Genomic DNA, 22,304 nt, shown 5'->3' on the forward strand with positions numbered 1-22,304 from the left:
CAGCATAGTTTTCCCATCTTTGAGTACGAATGCAAAATGCAATTTCGCAACGCTGTTAGATTTCCCCGGAAAAGAATGCTGTGGAACTCTTAGTAGTTTAGGCTGACCCAGCACATGTGCTTGCCAGGAAGGACCTTTCCCCTGCATGATTTCCTTTCTGTGGTGCATGATGTCAGTGTACCACGTTGTGCAAACATTACTGTGTGTGATCACGCACTGAGGATGAGCTGCCTCACTGGAGAAGGGCAGTGAATCCCTCAGGTTCCTGAGCAGACAATGGCCGGCACTTAAACTTGTTTCCTCTTGTTTGAGAGATTATCCCATTCTTTGTATTATCAAAGTAAACTTGGGTAGGGCATGTTTCTACTATCAGTAGCCTGCTTTTGGTCTGAGCATCTCAAAATGGCTACTTTTTAAACCCTTGTAATGCTAAGCTAGGGACCCTCAACCATTAGCTGTCAAATTAAAGTCTTCCTTGCTTTGGTGTGTGTGAAAAAGTGTGAAAATCTGAAGTCTAGAAGCAAAGAGGATATAGTCAGCAAAGAGGATATAGCCAGTTTTATGCTCCTATAAAACCCTGAAAGAAGCTTGAGGCCAGAGCACAAGACATTTTTTGTCCTTTAAAAGTAAAATCCAAATAGCCCCCATCTAGCATGTGTATTACCATGAACTGCACAGTTCCTGCTCATTCCTACGTGGTCTATAGAGTAGGCGGCCTTGGTACATGGAGCTCAAAGGTCAGATGGTCTCCTTCCCTGTCTGCTATTGTGCCCAACATTTGCTGCCTAAGGTTGGCTTCCTGTCCCCTTGTCTTGTGGTCTGCCTGCCTCTGAACACAACCCATCGCCTTTACGCAACATGATCCAGTGAGTATTAATGCTTCTTTCCTTGTTTCATTTGAGAAACGGGGAAGAAACACACCTTCGGTGTTTCATGTTCCCGTTCCAGCCCTGAGGGCCATTAAATCCTATCAAAGCTCCATGTACTTTTTGCTCAGTGCCATATAGAGGTGGAACAGAATAGCTTCTATAAAAAAACCCAACACGTTTGAAGAATGGTTGCTTTGTTTGTGTCATTTCATCTGTTACGCAAGCAGTCTAAGGATTATATAAAGGTATCGAGAACATGGATGTCCATGTTTATGATACTCTGGAAAATATGGGGCATTTCAGAGAAGCTGGGTGTCAAGGGCAATAGATGCCTGCTTTCTGTGTGCAAGAAGAATCACTTTATACAGAGGGTACATAGAAAATATTACTGCCGCGAACTGCAGCAGTCTGATGAGTGGTGCCTATATGATCCATGTTTGTTGCAATTTGACTATTGATTCATACTCCCTAGAAGTGCCTTTCATTTAAGAGGCTTATTAACTTGGGTTTTATATATACCGTTCCCTGGGAGGGCTCTAAGCATAGGCCTGCAGCAAGGGTTTGCCTAGACCAGGGGCAGTCAACCTGGTCCCTACTGCCCACTAGTGGGTGTTTCAGGATTCCAGGTGGGCGGTAGGGGGTTCTACGGCACATGTTACTGCAGCACTGGTGGGCGGTAAGGAAACTTTACCATCAAGAAAGATGCATTAGTGGGCGGTAGGTATAAAAAGGTTGACCACCCCTGGCCTAGACCAAGGGAAGAGAGGAAGTGGAGAACATATGGAAGTTAGATGGTTCTTAGGGGAACTGTGCACAGCTAACCCTAACACATTTTTAGGTGGACATTCATAGTGTTTGAGGTGTACACCAAAAACTGCAAGTAGAATGGGTTGTGTCCATATAAATGGACACAACTAACTTAGGTCCATTGATTTCAATGAGCTTATTCTGGGTGCGACTAACATTGGCTACAACTCAATGTGCAAAGTTGTCCCAGAAACTTACCATGTATGTCTGGAGAATAGGGAGCAGCCACAGATCAGCTCCGGTTCTACTTCAAACTACCTATCGCCCCCATTTCTGCATCTACAGCGGAGCAGAGATGGATAGGGCAACATGTAGCCCAGTGCCCACCCACCTGTCAGACCTGGAAATGAGGTGCCCTCTGGGCTGTGGCAGCAAAATAAAGGCTTACTTCTTGTGGCTGAAACTGAAACAGCCAGCACTTCCACTGAGTCCCTGCCTAGCACCTCCCCTCTTCAAACTACCCTCCCCGTGGTGCTTTCTAGGGTAGAACTAAATGCCATGAAGCAAACATAAGTTTAAAACCTCAGGTTTGTCTCCTAATGCTCATGTGGGGCTGGAGGGTGTTTGCAGGAGAATCTGTGGGAAGAATGCGGTGCCTAATGATGATGTCCACCACTCCTCATCCCGTGAAAAGAGTCTAGGAGAGGGATGCAGAGGACAGTCAACACATGGAAGAAGGCTGAAGCATCCTTTTCTCCACTGAGTGAGATTCTCCCCCTGCCTCCACATTGCTCCTCACCTACAAGCGTGTTTGGGAAGCATGTTCACTGGTGTGACATCTATTTAGATGTTCTGCCAAGACCCAGGATCCCAGTCTGGGGTCATTTCCACCCGACTTCTAGTTTGAATCAGAGTGTGGAGAAACTTTTAAGCCAGAGGGAGGGATAGATCAGGCCACTTGCTGTTAGAAGCTGACTCACACTAAATCGGTTTGTTGATCTACGCCACTCACCATTATTTAATCTGGCAGTGGCTTCCCAGTGTTGCAAGCAGAAGTCTTTCCCAGGTCTGCTACTTGTTATGGTTCATCTGGAATTACCAGGATTGAGCCTGGGGCATTATAGTTCCATCACACATGACCTAGGTCACAGCACTTTCTTCCCTCAGAAAAGGCTGGTGTCTCGTTGCCTAGGTGATGGGGCCTGTTTGTCAAATTAGAGGCCATGGCTCTCTTTGCATGCTTCTTGTTTGCTATGGATATACTGTCCTCACCAAGCAATAATTTATGATGTTTGCACAGCACTTGGAATTGCCTAGAAAGCTTTCCTATTGTTACCTCAACAGCCCTTGAACAAAGGTAAAGGTAAAAGGTAAAGGACCCCTGGACGGTTAAGTCCAGTTGAATTCGACTATAGGGTTGCGGTGCTCATCTCTGCTTTCAGGCTGAGGGAGCTGGCGTTTCTCGACAGACAGCTTTCTGGGTCATGTGGCCAGCTCTGGTGCACGGAGCACCGTGATGGAAGCCAGAGCAAAAAGAAAACACCGTTCCCCCCCACACTACCTATTTAACTGCTCACACTGGTATGCTTTTGAACTGCAAGGTTGGCAGGAGCTGGGAGAAAGAGAAGATGGGTGGGTGGATTGGAACTGCCGACCTTATGATCTGCAAGCTGAAGTGGGCTGGTGGTTTAGACCACAGCGCCACCCACATCCTTCTTTACCTTTAACATAAGAATGTATGAACACAAGCAAAGCCCCAGAGGCCCATCTCATTTAGTATCCTCTTCTCACAATAGCCAAGCAGGTGTCTCTGAGAAGCCCACACACATGACCTGAGTGCAACAGCACTTTCCCTGCTTGCAATTATCAGCAACTGGTATTCAGAAGTATTACAGCCTCTGACTGTGCACAGCAGATCCATCACGGCTGTGAACCACCCAGAGACCTTTAGGTATAGGGTGGTATATAAATTCAATAAATAATGATAAAATAAATAATAATAATAATAATGGCTAATAGCCACTGATAGCCTTATTGTCAGGGCCTGGACTGAGGAGGAATGGTGGGGGCCGCCGCCCCTTCTCCTGAACCTTCTCAAGAACCAGAGGACAGTATAGATTTAGAACAGTGGTTTGCAGAGGGGCATAGTTCAGAGGCTGCAGAGGGGTAAAGCTGGGAAATATTGGAAGAGGAACAGCAGAAAGAAGAACAAGCACCAGGGAAGACACAGCTGACAGACTCAGTGTCCTTGGGAAGCATTCCTGACCCCTCCCCCACCCCAAACTAGGCGGGCATTACGGGTAATAGAACAGAGAGCTCAGCGACAGAAAGCTCAGATTAACCGGTGCAAGAGTGATGTAGAATAGGGATGACGTAGGGGGGTGGGACTTTACTTGGAACAATGTCATCATGGCATAAAGCAGGCATAGGCAAACACAGCCCTCCAAATGTTTTGGGACCAGTGGTCAGGGATGTTGGGAGTTGTAGTCCCAAAACATCTGGAGGGCCGAGTTTGCCTATGCCTGGCATAAAGACTACATTCCTTAGTCTCTCTCTCTCTGAATACTGAATAAATTCTGCGGTAAGGACCCTTAGTGTTATCTGCTTTTTTGGCTGCCACTGGGGGAGGGATAGGATTCCCTGCACCTTGACACTTATTCTCCATGAATTTCTCAAACCCTCTTTAAACCCATCCAAGTTGGTGGTCATCACTACACAATGTGCGAGTGGATTCGGTCGTTTAACTATGCGCTGTGCACTTTCTTTCGTCTACCCTGGACCCCCACAATCATGGCTCTTGGAAGCACAGCGAAAGAGGATCAAAGGACCCCCCCTCCCCCTCCCCATCAAGATGCAGTGCCCTGGGAGAAGCAAGGCATGAGAACTCCTGGCTTTGTCTTCAGTGCTGCAGGATGCGAGGGGTGTGCTCTGCATTCAGCTTGTGGCACTTGCTGCGCTGCTGTCTTCATGGAAACGTGGCGTAATTATCCGGAGTGTAAACAACAGCTGAGCACATTCCAGGGAACAAAAGGAGTTGCCTGAACACCTGGCCCCAGCAGGCACCTGTTGCTGCCATTCTGTGTACAGTATGGAGACAAAGCTGGTGCCAAACACCAAAGCAAATTGCAGCATTATAAGGGACTGCTGGGAGGGGATGGGATAGGGCAGGCTTCCTCAACCTCGGCCCTCCAGATGTTTTGAGACTACAATTCCCATCATCCCTGACCACTGGTGCTGCTAGCCAGGGATCATGGGAGTTGTAGGCCAAAAACATCTGGAGGGCCAAGGTTGAGGAAGCCTGGGATAGGGAATCATCCTTGCAGGCTGTGCAGGGTTACTGTTTCTGCAGCCCAGAGAGTGATGTCTTTTTTACCAGAATCAGGTTCAGAATCAATAATTCCAGGCTAGATGAATTAAGGAAACTTTGTCTGTTCAGGAGACAAGGCAGAGAGTGATAAGGGCCAAATAATTCCAAGATCCATTGCAACTGAGGTCCACCGCTGGACTGGAACTTAGGGGCATAGGTGTAGGCAGATAGAAGCTTTATATCAAGTCAACCATTGATCCATCTAATTTAGTTCTGTCAGCAAGGCTAGCCAACATGGTACTGTCAGGTTGTTCCTGCACTACAGCTCCCATCATCCCTGACCCCTAGCTGTGCTGGCTGAGGCTGATGGGAGTTGGAGTTCAGCAACATCTAGAAGGCATCGTGTTGGCTACCTCTGATCACCAGGGGCTGGCAATGGCTCTCTGGGGTTTGAAGCAGGAAGTCTTGCCCTGCCCTGTCTGGAGAGATCAGGGGTTGTACCCTGGGAGCCCTTTTGAGTGTGCTCTGTGGCCCAGTGCAAAGTTGGGAACAGGTTGAGAAGGCCAGTTCTATGCATGGAAGGGCCAGGAAAGGCATTGAATGAAAGTTACTACTAAAGCTGTGAGGAGAAACAGAGGGCTGGGCAAAACCGTCCTGAACATGCAGCCACAATGTGCATTTCATGTCTCCTATGGAGACACATTTCTTTGGTCAGTGTACACAAATTGCTGTCCGCATAGTATGCAAGTATGGACCCTTGTAAAGGTAGGTCTACAAAAGGGCTTTTAGAAACCCCAAACTGCAGTACTTCTAAGGCTGAAGTGTATACACAGCCTAAGTGCAGATCCTCATTTTTTCTTCTTCTTCCTCCTCCTCCTCCTCCTTCTCTCTCTCTCTCTCTCTGTGTAGGAGAAAGAATGCATTTTGAACACAGACTTGGTGAATTGTGTCCATAATCTCTCCACTGCTACCTGCCAAAAAAGATTCCATCTGCTGAGTCATTTGTGTAGCCTTTAGGCGTTAAAAAAAACACCCCAATTTGTCTGAAGAACAGAACATGCTTTGGCAGAGATATCCTTCAGCGCTTTGCTCTTTGGACCTCTTATTTCCCTTTGTTTACAGCGTGTCTTTATTTAGCTTCCATTTGTCAAGAGCCGTGGGCTTTTCCTCACCCTGAGAGGGACACCTTAGCTTCAGGTCACCGGTCGGTACACGTTGCTTTCCCCATCAGCCCTTGAAACGCAATGCTCCTTTGGTGGCTGGGCCCTTATGCCCAGGTGAGGCCTCTGTTCCTTTCCCTTCGCAGCAGGAATACAACACTTGGTGTTAGTTTACCTCCATGAAGGGACAGCCAGGTAATCTGAGCGTCTTGCCATGGTATCATTAGGCCACGCTTGGTTTTGTAGCCCACACATGACATGTGGAAAACTACCCCAGTCCTGTTTTCGGAAGTGGCAGAGAGATATCTCTAAGTTTGTCTGGCAGGGCAAAAAGCCCAGAATTAAGTTTAAGATATTAACTGATGCGAAAGAAAGAGGGGGCTTTGCCCTGCCAGACTTAAAGTTGTATTATGAGGCCGCAGCCTTCTGCTGGCTAAAAGACTGGCTACTTCTTGAGGACACTGACGTGTTGGACTTGGAAGGGTTTAACAATACTTTTGGATGGCATGCATACTTATGGTATGACAAGGTTAAAATCAATAAGGCCTTTAAGAACCATATTGTCAGAAAATCACTGTTTAATGTCTGGATAAAATATAAAGACTTGCTGGAAAATAAAACTCCAAGGTGGCTCTCACCTTTGGAAGCTAAGGCCCGAAAAAGACCCAGTATGGAGGCCAAATGGCCAAAATACTGGGAAATATTAGAAAAAGATGGAGACAATTGGAAATTGCAGAGTTTGGAGAAAATGAAGGATAAAGTGCGAGACTGGTTACACTATGCTCAGATTAAAGAAGTTTTCAAAAATGACAAGAAACTAGGGTTCCAGGTGGAGAAATCTAAACTAGAAACAGAACTGTTAGAACCAAAGATTAAGGTACTTTCAAGAATGTATAACTTGCTGTTAAAATGGAATACACAAGATGAAATGGTTAAATCGGCTATGATAAGGTGGGCGCAGGACATTGGGTACAATATCATGTTTGAGGACTGGGAAAGGTTGTGGAGTACTGGGTTGAACTTTACTGCATGCAATGCTTTGAAAGAAAATGTAATGAAAATGATATATAGATGGTACATGACCCCAGTCAAACTTGCAAAAATATACCACCTGTCTGATAATAAGTGTTGGAAATGTAAAGAGAGTGAAGGAACATTCTTCCACCTCTGGTGGACCTGCCCTAAAGTGAAGGCGTTCTGGGAAATGATCTATAATGAACTGAAAAAGGTATTTAAGTATACCTTCACTAAGAAACCAGAGGCCTTTCTTTTGGGTATCATCGGCCAAGGGGTGGCAAAGAAGGACCGGACATTTTTTATGTATGCAACAACAGCAGCAAGGATACTCCTTGCAAAGCACTGGAAAACTCAAGATCTACCCACACTGGAAGAATGGCAGATGCAACTGATAGACTATATGGAACTGGCTGAGATGACTGGCAGAATCCGAGACCTGGGAGAAGAGAGGATGGAGGAGGATTGGAAGAAATTCAAGATTTATTTACAAAAATATTGTAATTTGATTGAATGTTAACCAGGATGCTAGATCATAAATAATTGAGCACCACTAAATCAGTTGATCCAAGATGATAAGTGAGAATGAGAAAACATAAACTTTGTCGAGAATTATTAGACTACAAATAAATAGATGGGATATAAATGCAAACAAGATGATAAATTGCTGGTAAAAATTTATAACGATGAAAGTGGGAGCGGGAGATGTGAGGGAGTCCAAAGAAGATGTGAAACTATGTTAGAACATATGTTACTTTGTTTATTATATCTATCTGTATTGTAAACCCTAATAAATATTTATAAAAAAAAAAAAGGAAAACTACCCCAGTCCCATCATGCAAATTTCCCTGCTCCCTCAGTTTTGATTCAAACCTCCTCACTTTCTGAATAATATGGAGGCAACTCTAATGGCATCAGTGCTATAGTGACAGGGATCCCCCACCCTGCTATGGCAGCTACTAAGGCAGAATGAAACGCAGAATACTTTAAAAGCTAAGAGAAAAGCCTATTGCACATAGTTTCTTTGAACGATCTAGTCCCTCTGTTCAGTCTGGAACTGTGCCTTGGCTAATTTAAGATTAGCCATAGTGCAGCCTCAGGGGTGTGGGGGTCTTCTTACAGGGGAATTGTTAAGAGGTCATTCCTGGACGTCTTCCATTTATGGCCTTCTTCTGAACCACAGCAATGGCCCCCTTTCTCGCACCATAAGAAGAACACAGAAATCTCCTTTCTACCGAGGTCAGACGAGTTATCCATGTAGCCCAGTGCTGTCTATCCTGACTGGCAGCAGCTGTCCTGAATCTCAGGCGAAGACCATTCACATTATCTGTTCTGACCCATTTACCTGGAAGTTCCAGGAACTGAATATGAGGCTCTTTGCAAGGAATGCCATTGCACTCCCCATCTAATAGACAGCAGGCAGATGGAGCTCATAGGCTCTGGGCTCATACCACAGAAGAAGGGATGTCAGAGAATCCTGCAATAAAACAGGGGCAGATATAGAAATTGAAACAGACTGCTTGTTTGCATCCCAGAATGGAAATAAGTCAAGGGAAGACAAGTGGTATTTGCTCATATCATTGTTGTTTCTAAGCCCCCAAATGGCACATCATGGATGAACTATTTTTCACATGGTTTTACATTTATATTTATGCAGGGTATAGATGTGTGAAAATGTTCCCCACATGGGACATTCTCATGCTCCTGAACCAAGCGGGACTGAACTCCCTGCATATCAGCTGCTGCATGGGCAGTTTAGTCCTGCTTCCTGCAGAACACAAGTGTGCCAGCCAGTTCTGTGCAGGGTGGCACGCCCAAAGCAAGCAGGATTGAATTCATGGTGTGAAGTCACATAATCATACCGATAATCATCACAACTGAAATTATGTTAAATTTGCAAGGTGAATAACATACTACTGGGCAGAAGACAAACTGCAGCAGAAAAGAAACAGCATCGTTTATGATGAATACATATTGGAATGGAAATTCCTCCCATCGTATATTCCTGCACAGTGAAATAGCTGCCATCTCCTAGAGGAAAAGAAATGCTGGGTTTACTCATTGTTGGTATATGACCATGTATCATTCTATGCAGAAATGTGACATTTCCTGCAAAATATTGTGGTCAGGCTGAGCCGTGTAGCTACATCCGATCGTAAAATAGCAGCTGAATATTGCAGCAAATGAGAAACAGGAACTACAGCAGGTCAATCGAGGCCGTACTACTTTGCACCACCTGCAAGGATGTTACAGTGATCTTCATACCATACAAAGTGCAAGCTGATAACACTGATCATTGGGCTTCCATTAATTAAGTGAATCTTATAAATGAAACTTGGGGGGGGGGAGGTGTTGATGCTTACCCTTCTTTCTCCATTTGCAGGAAGGTGGAATATTTATTTCTTCTTATCCCACTTGTCAACAGAAATTCCTAGGGCAGTTCTGCATAAAAGGAAAACACACAGAAACAAAATAAATAAATAAAGCAGAACAAAATGGAACTATAATAAAACACAAGCAAGACCTTAAGAGCCAGATTAAAACAACTGGAGAAGAGCCACAGCACAGCGGCAGAGCATCTGCTTTGCATGCACGAGGTCCCAGGTTCAATCCCCAGTATCTGCTGTCTGAAAACCTGGAGAGCCACTGCCGGTATTGTCAGTGTTGACAATACTAAGCTAGATGGAGCAAAGGCCTGACTTCAGTAAAAGGCAACTTCCTTTAGCAGGGACTAAAATTAAGACTGGGGAAAATAGAAAAGGACTCTGCCTGGCACTGAAAAGTCAACAAAGTATACCATAGGAAAAGCATCTCATAATTGGGGGCCACCATTGAGAAGGTCCTCTCCCTGGTACCTTGCCTTAAATCAGGGGCGGCTAGACTGTGGCCCTTCAGATGTTGCCACCCTACAGCTCCTATAATATCTGAACATTGGCCATGTTGGCTGGGGCTGATGGAAGTCCAACATCATCTGGAGGGCCACAGGTTCGCCACACCTGGCTTAGATTTTGGGGGGCATTCGCAGAAGGTCCTTGACATGGTTGTGCTAAACGCCCCATGACTGCCAAACTGTACTGCCAAATACTCCATTACTGTAAGCTGCAACCCTAGACACTGTTCCCATAGAACTAAATAGGACTTACTTTTGAGTAGACGTGTATGTGATTGTTCTGTTAGGCACCGTAGCAGGTGCATTTCAGGCCTCTATGCTGAGTTCTGAGTCATAGCTGCTGTTTTAAAGAAACATTTGTTAAACTCGTGAAACTGTTAACTATTGTCTGAATTTTATGTGTGCTAAGTCACTACAACTGTGGAGCCCTCATCAGTCACTAAAATTCCTCTCCTCTGTGAATATTACCTCTGTTAAGCACCTTTTGAATGAAAGCATTAACAGCAACTGGGAAAAAAACAACGTACTGACAGAGAAATCTTAAGAGAGTTCTGTCTTCTGTTCCTGTCTGGGGAGAAGGGCTCTGAATCTTCATGAGTGTTTCATCTCCCCCAGGAAGCAAAGTGGAGCTGATGGGGTCTGCTCTCAGGCTGTTATTTCATCATTAGCCTAGTAGCTCCTTTGAGAAATAGCGAAGAATATGGCTGTTAAGGTCAAAATTAGGCTTCTAAAATCTTGGCTGTTTTGTTAAGATGGTCTTAATGCTAGGGATGTGCATTGGCTCTGGATGGAAACAGAATAATGTGGGAAACTGAGGTTATTTGGGGGTCAAGTGTGATGTCAATAATCCCCTGAGTCAGATTCTGTAGTGTATCGTTCAGCTCTAAATTGTCCTATATATCTCTATGGTCCGTGGGCTTTGCAAGGAATGAGGCTGTCCAAAATGCTGCCTGCAGAACACTGGATTTTTTGTTTGTTTAAGAATAACAGTGTGGGATTTTTAAAAGTTAAAAGCTTCATTTAAGTTTGTTTTTTTTTTTAATTATATGTTGGTCTGCTAAAACTAAAACACTCAGAACTTGCCAGAACTCTGGTTGTTTGTAAGTTGCTTTGGGCAAGATAAAGCAACTAACAAATTTAATAAATAATAATAAATGGTGGAAGACTTCTTTAATATAAGACAGTTTATGGAAGGAACAAACCATGCAGCAGGCTGGTGCTGCTAATGCAGAACTGCAAACTAAACTGCTCACTGCCTAAGAGCTGACTGGTATGGCAAGCCAGGAGAGCCAATACACTATGCAACAGCCAGAAAGGAAGTCTGGAGTAAAGCTGCAAAACATTAAAAAAATGTAAGCAATAATACACAGCACTTCAGCACTTCTTAATTATTTTAGGGAATAGTCAGCCCCCTTCTCCCACCTCCATAAGGAATTCCTGAGAAATTGGATCCCCTTTGCTCCTCATATAAACAGCGCCTGGACTATCTGTCTGCATGGCAGGCTTAATCCCTAGAGACGACTGCTGCCAGCCAAACCACTTACATATGTTTTGCCTGTTGTATTCCAATCCTAAACAATTTGGCTGTGTTACATCTAAGCCCTTTGTGTGCTGGAGTATCAGGAGATCATCCCACTACTCACTCTGAAAGGGGCTGGCTGAGCTTTTGTGAGCACTTGCTTTGAGCACTCGAGAAAGGTTTATAGGTGCTCAAAAAGCACCCACCTCTGCCATCTCCCTCTTCCTGTAGCTCTTACCTTTTAAGGAAGGGGAAGATGGCAGTCCACAATTTACGCACATTTGACTTGTGTGCATTCAGCTTTACGAGTGGCAAAAATAAATAAATAAAAGAGGGAGCAGAAAGGGAGCAAGGTTCTTGGGGGGAAATGTCTTTGGCAATCCCACCCGCCACTGAACCCAATGTGTTTTGCGTATACATAATTGTGGCAATCGGAAGGTCAGCGGTTCGAATCCCCGTGACAGGGTGAGCTCCCTTTGCTCGGTCCCTGCTCCTGCCAGCCTAGCAGTTTGAAAGCAGGTCAAAGTGCGAGTAGATAAATAGGTACTGCTCCAGCGGGAAGGTAAATGGTGTTTCTGTGCACTGCTCTGGTTTCACTAGAAGTGGCTTAGGCATGCTGGCCACATGACTCAGAAAAACTGTCTGTGGACAAACATCGGCTCCCTCGGCCAGTAAAGTGAGATGAGCTCCGCAACCCCAAAGTCGTTCACGACTGAACTTAACTGTCGGGAGTCCTTTACCTTTTTAATTGTGGCTTTAGGTGTAATACCTGGAATGTAACTCCCACATAAATTGTGGGCATAGTGTACTGGTGAAACTTGTTTCCTCACCAACGATGGGATTGGGATTCCCAGTCTCATAATCCCTAAAAGGAAACTGATACTATTTGTGTCATTTCCACCAGACAGAGGAAAGGCCTGGGGGGGAGGGGTATATCTGCAACATGGTAGCAAAGGGAGGTACTAGATCTCTGACAGGCAAGGATGTTCTAGACCAGGGGTCTGCAACCTTTAAGACAAAAAGAGCCACTTGGACCCGTTTCCGAAGGAAAAACAACAACTGGGAGCCGCAAAACTCGTCATTATAAAAATAACTTTTTGGTCACTTTTTTATTATTTCTTTGTTTGACCCCTCAGAATTACTCCTCCTCATAGAAATAAACGTTAAATTAACAAGTTACCTTTTTGTGTGTGAGTGTTCTTCACTCCCCTTCAAAACAGTGACCAGCGTACATGCCCCCTTTCAATGCAGTGACCAGCGTACATGTAGCGGGCGGGCGGGAAGGTGACGTCGGGACGGTGCGTGACTAACGCACGCACCGCCCCCATGTGACATCACAGCCAGTACAGCGCCCGCCACAGTGGGGAGTGTCGGGGCGCACAATGCGCCTCCTCCCCTCGCTAGTATCCGCCCCGGAGCCGCGGCAAAGGTGTAAAAGAGCCACATGCGGCTCCGGAGCCGCGGGTTGCAGACCCCTGTTCTAGACACTAGCCAATATAGCCCCACCCCCACTTGCTCCAAAGAAACAGGCTGTATTCTTGCAGCCTGTTTCTTTGGAGAAAAAGGGGTGGGGGTAGTGACATTGCTTGAAATAGTAGTGCTTGCAAGAAAGGTGTTTACTGAGCAAGCGGTTGAACAGTCTTCCCCGGAAAGCCCAGTTCCTGAAAAAGGCTCCTGGTGACATACAGTACTTGGAAATTAAAGTGCATAATTCAAGCTTGCGTGTTTTGCTGTTCTGATAAATATGATGAAATCTCATAAGGAAATGAATTGCGTTTTCTAAGAAAACTTTGCAGTATTCATCTGAATCATCTGAATTTATTTTCCGTATGCCTGTTTCTTTGGCTGTTGTTTCTCTAATAAATATTTTATTATTCTTGTGTGCTTTTAATGTTTTGTGCATTTTTTCTTTATTGTCCCAGACTGGGCTGTCGTGCAATCACAACCATACCCCATCTCTGGCCTGGTGTTTTATTGTAGACCAAGCAACATGATAATTTAGGATAGCACAGAGATAGCCCCGAAACATTGCATTTGCATCGACAAACATTGCATTAGCACCCAGTGGGAATGAAACCTGTTTGCATCTGTGCAGCCTGCCAACTTTCCATTCCTGTCTGATCCAGAGAGATCGTAAAGCCGGAAAAAGACAATACCTTTCAAGAGCATTCAAAGCAAGTTGAGAAAGGCAAACCGCTTTTGTTGCATTGTCTCTTTTAGTGGAACTCTCCAATACCCTGCAAAACCTGGTTAGTAAGGCCCTGTGCAGGTGCCAAATTGTGGGGATAATGTGGAGGAGTAGGATTGTGCCCAGTGGTCTGGCTCCTGACCACTATATACTGAACGTGTCTCTTGTGCATGTAGAAGCTCAGCAAAGAAGATCTGTTGGAGGTGCTGGTGGGGTTCAACCTGCTCCTCCATCCATGCATTGATCATGCCCACATTTTGGTCATCTCCCCAAGAATCAGAGGCAAAATAATGATTGATTGATTGATTGATTGATTGATTGATTGCATTGATATCCCACCTTTTTCTCCAAGAAATGCAACGTGGTGTACATGGTTCTCTCTTTTCTCGTTTACTCCCCATAACAACCCTGTGAGATAGGTGACTAGCCCAAGGTCACCCAATGAGCTTCATAGCCAAGTGCAGATTTGAACCTTGTTCTCCCTGATCCTAGCTCAATACTCTAACCAGTATATCACACAGGCTCTCAACTAGATTACCTGCAACTAGATGATTCTATATGACCATGAGCAGTGATCCCTCTTTCAAATTACCAGAACAGAAAACCTGTCATCTGCTCCCATCCTCGGCAAGTAAATAAGGGTTTAGAATGGACCTTTTCTACAGCTTTAACAGTGCACAGCCCAAATGCAGAATCAATGGGAATTGTCCAGTATGTATTTTGCTTACCATCAGTCAGTCCACGATTTGGCAAAGTTGGTGGGAGGGGGGCTTGTGTAAAGTTCTTGGGAGTTCCTAAAAAAAAAAAAGCTGATTGGAAAATCGTGAGTAAAAGGATACAAATTCAGCTATTTATTTGGAAAGGAAAGGGATTTAAAAATGGAGGTCGATCCCTTCCGCTGATTAAAGGAGAAAGCAGTTACCGCAACCGAAGCTGCAACTTAAAATATGACTCTTTAAAAACTTTCAAGTAAACGTTTGGATCCCCCCTTCTAGTTATGTTTGTTTGTGTTGTTTATTTGCTTGCTGTTATTCTTTATAGATGTATTTTTGGTTTGTTTTGGTTTTGGTTTGTTGTTTGGTTGTGCAACGTTTGTTGCAGTATGTGTTATAACTGTATAAAACTTAATAAAAATTATTGGGGGGGGAAATAAAGTTCTTGGGAGTTCCATTTTAATGCTATGTGCATTGGCAGGGTGTGTTCATATGACTGGACAAATTCATGGAGAATAAGGCTCTCACTGCCTACAAGCCATATTAGTGTCATTCTGCCTCCACTGTTGACAGGAGTATGCTTCTGAATACTACTTTCTGGGAATCACAAGAAGGGAGAGTGCTGTAGCTTATGGGCATCCCATGGGCATCTAGCTGGCCACAGTGAGAACAGGATGCTGGACCAGATGGGCCTTTGGTCTGATCCAGCAGGCTCTTCTTATAAGGAGGGAGGGAGGTACCTGCTTATTTCTGGTCTCCTCTCCTTCTGAAAGCTAGCTTTCACCTCATTTGTGCTTTCTTCGCCATCCTACTTTTTTGCTCACCAGACTCCTGCTTCCTAGTTTCACCCACTCTGCTCTCCACCATCCTTTCAGTCATCTACCACTAGATTCAATCCGTATCTGTTTTGGGTGAAAATCTCACACACCCGAAAGCTGGCAAATTAGGCCATTTCCTGCAAAAGATCATGCCACAGCATGTTGCCACACTGTTCTAGATCTGTGCATTTTTATATTTTTATTTTTAGCTGGTAGGGAATAAAAGCAAACCATGACCTCCGAAAGCAAAACAAAACAGTTCAAAGAAAGCAGCAGGCAGAGCTCGAGGTCTTTTCTATATTTGGTAATTTACGAAGGAATTGGATAGCGAAAGAGCTCTGTTCTGCAAGCTCCGATCGCCCTCTACTGAGCATTTGCTGAACTAAAGCGTCATGGATATTGTTAGCCACACACACACACACACACACACACACACACACACAAAAACACACAGGAGTTACCAGCAATCTTGGAGGAACCCCAAGGTTTGCAAAAGTACAAACAACTGCCTATGAAAAAATTACAATGGGAACTCTGCAAACGACTTAATGAAGACTCTCTGTAGCCACAGAATGCTGGTTGATTTTGGTCAGGGAGGGAAGGAAGCTCAGAAAAGGAAAAACTCAGTGGGAGTGGAAATGACATGCAGTATCTGGGAAGGCGGGAATGGCTCGCTGGTTGGAATTCTCAACAGGAGAACTCCATGCTGCAACACTTCGCTGCAGGTTTCACTTGTGGCAATCTAACAGTCCTTTGTCCTTGGAACTCTGTACTTGGAGCTATAACACTCTGTGGGGACTCAAGAGCCAGCTTTCAATCTCAATTCAGAGACTGATAAGGTTACATCCATACCATACATTTAAAGCCCATTTGGAGCACCTGGCTGCCTCAAATAAATAAATAAATAAATAAATCATAGCAACTGCAGTTTACCTCTCACAGATTTACAATTTTCAGCACCTTAAAAAATTACACTTCATATGATTCTTTGGGAGAAGCAATGTGCTTTAAATGTGGGTATGGCCTGAATAGGGACGTGGGTGGCGCTGTGGGTTAAATCACAGAGCCTAGGACTTGCTGATCAGAAGGTTGGCAGTTCAAATCCCTGCCACGGGGTGAGCTCCCATTGCTCGGTCCCTGCTCCTGCCAACCTAGCAGTTCGAAAGCACGTCAAAGTGCAAGTAGATAAATAGGTACCGCTCCGGTGGGAAGGTAAACAGCGTTTCTGTGCGCTGCTCTGGTTCGCCAGAAGCGGCTTAGTCATGCTGGCCACATGACCCGGAAGCTGTACGCCGGCTCCCTCGGCCAATAAAGCAAGATGACCGCCGCAACCCCAGAGTCAGCCACGACTGGACCTAATGGTCAGGGGTCCCTTTACCTTTACTTTACCTATGGCTTGAATAATATATGGAAGCCTCTTTTATTTACAGGGCTAAAAAAAAAGGTGTAGTTAGTACTGTACAAATCTGCAGTTGGGGCTGTGGTTAGTCCTAGAATTAATTTTAATGTGTCTACTGTGACTAGGGCCTTGTTAGATACAACTCTCAATCCCCACCCCATCCCGGTGTTTTTAGTTGTGTAGTTCCCAAGCTCTGTTGGATCGTTCTGCTTTCTTGCCTCTGCCATAACTCATGAAAAAGACTGTCACAGTCAAGCCTCCTTGAAATAGTTCCTTTTATTCTCAGTTTTCAATTACTGTATCAGCCTTTCAGTCTTACTATGTCTCTCTCTCTGTCCTTGTCAGGTAGCGGAGAGTGAAAGGAGATATGTGCTCAGTACAGTTCATTATCACTGGGATTGTCATACCAATTTCAGATGCCTTAAATGATTAAAAAATAAAGAAAACTTGGCAAGTGACTAATCAGTTGTGTTTTGCATGCATTTACATAGTACAGTACCTTAATAAAGGTGCGTCTTGAAGGTGACAGTTTCCCTCACGTATAAGGTGACTGAACATTTAAATGTTCTGAAAGCGACCACATTGCTTACGCTAGAGATGCCTGCAGGCAATACCCAGCCTCCCCTCTCATTCCCTTGTCCTCATTCATCCTCTCCCCACTCCTGGCAAGAGTGAAGGGAGCAATCTCTGCTTTCCGCCTGGCTAGCATCACTTCCAGGATGTGAGAAAACTGTGCTGGCAGAGCCCAAAGGGAGTGTGTGAGAACTGGCACTCCGGAGCTTTATTCAACATAATAGCCAACAACAAACAAACAAACAAGCCTTGGCCCACTACAGACTGTAAAAACAAAATAAAAAAACCTTTGTGTTTTTACAGTGGATTTACATCTAATTGTTCCAATTTGTTTGCAATTCCTTTACTTATTTATTTCATAAAATTGATATGCCTCTCAAATGTAAAAAAAAAAAAGACGTCTGCACTTGCCCACAGGTTTCAGGATACAGTGGTACCTCAGGTTAAGTACTTAATTCGTTCTGGAGGTCCGTTCTTAACCTGAAACTGTTCTTAATCTGAAGCACCACTTTAGCTAATGGGGCCTCCTGCTGCCGCCGCACCGCTAGAGCACGATTTCTGTTCTCATCCTGAAGCAAAGTTCTAAACCTGAGGTACTATTTCTGGGTTAGCGGAGTCTGTAACCTGAAGCGTATGTAACCCGAGGTAGCACTGTACACATTTTTCAACGGGAAACAGACCTGACCAAATGACATACACATGCAGCACCTCACTCCTAACACCTTCTTTCATGCAGCGACCCCTTTCCCTCCTCCCACATGTAAACACAAAGCACTGTTCTCGTTCTCTCTCTCTCTCTCTCTCTCTCTCTCTCACACACACACACACACACACACAAAAGCACACACTGGCCACCTACATCCCTTATGAAGCAGATGCCCATGCCAAACCTTATACACGTACTGAAAGGACAAACCCTCAGTTTTAGAAAAATAGGATTTTCAGATTTTATAAATGCTGGACAAACAAGATGCCTTAGCCGTGGTGCTGTTCCTATGGCTCTATAATAAGAAACAAACTATAACAACACGAGGTACCACTGTAGTCTTGTTGTACATAATAAGCAGCTGGTGACACAGTTCAATGTACAGTACGTCTTTACATTAACCAGTGTCACTGGCAGCAGATTGCAGTTGAAAGGGAAATGTTTTTTTGCTCAAAAGCATATGAGCAATAGGGGTAATTATTGATCCCCACTGCTCCAGTATTTCTCACTAACGGTGATCCCAAAGTCAGCTTAGGACATCATCCCAGTGCTTAGATTCATCACTGTCTTCCTGCGCTGCTTTCGCTGCCTGTCTCTGAGATTTCACCTTTCTGCAGTAGCTTTGAAAACTTGCCACATGCTTTGCCGTGCTGTCCATATGCTAGGCATTTTTCTTTTCTCTTTACATGTTGTTTCCTGCAATACAGGCATTGTCTCCTGCACGCTCCTTCACTAGGTGGCACATCCTATTTATAGTGATGTCCGGACTGTTGGACAGCATGCACCTGTGTCTCTTGGGTGCCTGCTAATATTCTAATTCTTGCTTTAGAAAGTTCTGCTGACCTGCGTACGTCCAGGTAGCGATGTAGTGTTAAATTGGTTTCTCGCAACAGCTGCTCATACAAATGCTGATCTCTTGTCCCCCAAACAATTGTGAATCTCATGAGAGAGTCACCCTAAAATTACAGGTTGATGCTAGAGTCCTTAATACAGCAACATAAGCATCTGCCTTCAGCACCATGTTCCCTCATAAAGAACTTGACAGTGTTCCACTGTTTCATTTTGTATTCATCCAGTGCCTTAAAATATCTCCTCCAGAGTACTGCCAGTGATTAGGCCAAGAGACATGTCCTTCTTGCCCCTTGTCTCCAGTAAGGCAATACGACAGCTTTACTTTGTGATTTTCCTCCTCTCTCTTCAAAGCAAGAACCAGATAAGAGTTCAAACTCTTCTCTCTACTGCCTCCATGCCTGAGCTAGATTAGCTGCAGTGAAATTTGGTGGTGAAACTACCCTCTGCAATGTGTAGTTATTGTGGATGCACCAGGAAAGAAAGGCCTGTAAGAGCTTTTTTGTTGTTGTGATTGTATGCTTTTAATAGAATATCTACCTATGTTTGTTTTTTGGCAGTTTCTAAAAAACCTGTAAGTCACCTTGAGACCCATGAATGAAAAATGAGGGTGCACACACAAATATATATAAAACCATACTACGGTTTTATATTTGCTGTAAGCCACCCAGCCAGATGGGTGGGGCACAAATAATAGAATTCTTCTTATTCTTATTCTACTGCTACTATTTCTAATAAGAATAAGAATAAGGGAAAATGCAGCGTGAGAGCATTTTAGTATAGAGGGGCGCCGGAGACGTTCCCCCAAGGCGGGGCGAGGGACGACAACTTGACCCAATAACAACAGCAGCAGCAGCAGCCGCCGCTTGAGGCGCTGTTGCTCTTTACGCCCCCAGCCGCGCTTCCCGCTTCCCTCATAGAGCGGCAGCCCAGCAGGTGGCGCCGCAGCCCCGCGAGCCCGGCAGGGGGCGTGGCTGCGCGCTGACATCGCCGGCGAGAGTGACGCAGCCCGGGGCGGGGGCGGAGCCTGGGGAGCCGTGTTTTGCATCGGGAGCCGGCGGCAGCGGCGGAGGAGGCGGCGCTGGCACTTGACCGGAGGGTCCCCTTCGGGTCCGCTGCCCTGTAGTGTGTTTTCCCCCTCACCCTGCCCCACCTTCGCGGCCGCCATGTACCGGGCCCTGTACGGCTTCCGCTCGGCCGAGCCCAGCTCCCTGGCCTTCGGCGCCGGAGAGACCTTCCTGCTGCTGGAGCGGAGCAACCAGCACTGGTGGCTGGTGACCCGGGCGGGCTCCGGGGAGACGGGCTACGTGCCGGCCTCTTACCTGCAGCGCCTACAGGTCAGGCGGGGGGCGGCGGCGGGGGCAGGGGGGCGAGGGAGGCGGCGGCGGCGGCGGGGACGGCTGCCTCGAGGGGGGCGCGGCGGGGCTCCGGCCCCTTCCTCCTCCTGCTGCTGCTGCTCCCCGTCTGCCATGGGTGGGGGGTGGGCCTTGCGCCCGTGTCCCCCCCCCTTCCAGGTGTGCAAAGCACAGGCACGCAGCTGGTCCTGGGGGGTTTTCCAGGCGCAGCCCATAACTTCGAGGGAAGGAGGCCAGTCCGGATCTGCCTCGCGCGCCGCTCGTGTTTACGACTGCTTCGCTCTCCCGCGCACACCTTTTTGTCGCTGCGCAGGTCCATGGGGCAGGAAGGTGCACCTGGCCAGGGCTTCCTAGTGCCGCCTATGTAGCCTGGGTGCAGCTCCGGGCACAGAAGAAGCACTTCGGGACTGTGGAAGGAAGGGGCGGAAGCGTCCCCCACCCCCGGGGGCTTTGCTGCCTTTAGAGAGCTGCTGGGCACCCGGTGAGAATGGTGCGCGCACCTTCTGGAAAGTTAGGCGACACTGGCCTCTGGGTCTCGGCGACGCCGTGCCGCTTTGAGTTGTGTCAAGTGGCGCAGGGCCTGCTCCGAGGAGATGGGCTGCTTGGCGTGTCTCACATGGTGTGTTGACAGGGTAGGGGTCAAATGACAAGACTCGTGAGACTTGAAGGTGACTCTGGGCTAGAGACAGTGTCTCCTTGCTAAAGGAAGCCTCACTTTACAGTGCTTCCTAGTAGTGACTGTGTCACTTAGGACCTCTCCATTTCAGATGCTCTTCAAGGCTCTTTCGCGAATGTTTGTCCTTGGTTTGTCCCTCTGTGGCCTGGTATTGCTCTTGCGATGCACTTTAATTGACTGTGATTTCTTATAGTTGGGCCAGGCAAGTGGTTAAAAATAAAAAGAATATTTTGCAAATCTTACATCAGTATCTGCTCCTAGTGTGCCAAAAGGAGGGGAGGGGGCATTTCTCATTACTTCCAAATATCGCTAAGTGAGATGGAAACTGATGGGGATTGGTACATAGGGAGAAATGAAAATATGCAGTCTTTCTCAAGTAGCAAGGAAGAAAAACAGGTGCAGAATGAAAGATGGGATAGTATATCAGATGAGGTGCACCCTAAGATGCTTAGCCTACACCTGCTTCTCATTGCCCAAGGGATGTGATACATGCATTTGGTCCTAACTTTCACACTAGAAAGTCAAGCTCTAATGTGGGCACGTTCAAGGCTGAGTTGCATACAACCCAAGGTATTCATGGTATACTGTATTCAGAAATGATGGGGGGGGGGGAGCTAACACACACTCCTTCCCTTTATCTCTAGTGTTTGCAAATCCAATGACCCATCTTTCACACCTGATCTCCATGATCAGAATATATAGTGCATTGGAGCTCGAGTGTATTGATGTGGATGAAATGTGAAGGCATTTGTAATGCGGAAAAGGAAAAGCTATGTGGCAGTTACTCCCAAAGGGAGCCTTAGTTGGATGATAGCCATTACAAAGGATTCAGACTCGACTAATGCATATATTTCTTGATGTTTATGTATACGTGTGTGTGTGTGTGTGTGTGTGTGTACGTACACACACACACACACACACACACACACACAAAATCAGGCAGCTGTTTAGAAAGTATCTCTGAAGCTGGCTTTCTGTGTCTACTGAGAATACTGTGACTCCCTGAATGCAGAGGAGAGCAGCAGTGGTTTCAAACCTCCTTGTAATGTGGATTATAATAGAGAGAGGCTAATAACAGGCCTGTCCAACTACTGATGAAGGGGCCAGACGGCTAAGCCTGAGCAAATGTTGTAACAATAGTGGCAGTAATTATAGCCAAGTCAGACATGTTAGCAATTATGGAAAGTGAAAGAACAGATTGCTTCAGCCCAAATAGGAATCAGAGTGATGAGTGAAAACACCCTCCTCTCTAGTGTGAGGGTGTATTTAGTGGAGAATTCCTAGGGATAGCATAAACATTGAAATGTGAATTTGCTTTGAAACAAACACAGCTTGGCTTAAAGCATTTAGTTCTAATGCTAGAAACTTGAACTTGTGCCTGAAGCAGCTGCATAAAGAAACCATGCTTTTGTGCTTAATAGTTATAATTTACTTACTTAAGAGTCAAACTAGAGGTGATGTTTGTCACATAGTTTACTCTTGCATCGTTGATTCCCTCCCCCATATTTGGGGTGGGGGGTA

General features: G+C 45.8%; 1 protein-coding gene and 1 long non-coding RNA gene across 3 annotated transcripts in view; one reads left to right on the forward strand and one right to left on the reverse strand.

Moving 5' to 3' along the window:
• Nucleotides 1-8,469: 8,469 nt before the first annotated feature.
• LOC308472224 lies at nucleotides 8,470-14,479 on the reverse strand. The gene is made up of 4 exons (XR_013983367.1): nucleotides 14,423-14,479; nucleotides 10,241-10,327; nucleotides 9,461-9,539; nucleotides 8,470-8,574 (listed from the first exon to the last, which is right to left on the reverse strand). It is a non-coding gene; the product is annotated as an uncharacterized lncRNA (long non-coding RNA).
• Nucleotides 14,480-19,773: 5,294 nt separating this feature from the next.
• The window catches only part of NCKIPSD (NCK interacting protein with SH3 domain), a 95,687-nt gene continuing 93,156 nt past the window's right edge, over nucleotides 19,774-22,304 (forward strand). Inside the window, exon 1 of one of the 2 annotated variants that reach the window (XM_080996772.1) lies at nucleotides 19,774-20,089. In XM_080996772.1, coding sequence (XP_080852898.1) covers nucleotides 19,919-20,089 — 171 coding nt within the window. In that variant the 5' untranslated portion in view covers nucleotides 19,774-19,918. The remainder of the gene's footprint in view (nucleotides 20,090-22,304) is intronic. The other variant, XM_080996773.1, reaches the window with a different exon arrangement.

This window comes from Podarcis pityusensis, assembly GCF_964106645.2.
Source record: "Podarcis pityusensis genome assembly, chromosome: 2".
NCBI classification, from domain to species: Eukaryota; Metazoa; Chordata; class Lepidosauria; order Squamata; family Lacertidae; genus Podarcis; species Podarcis pityusensis.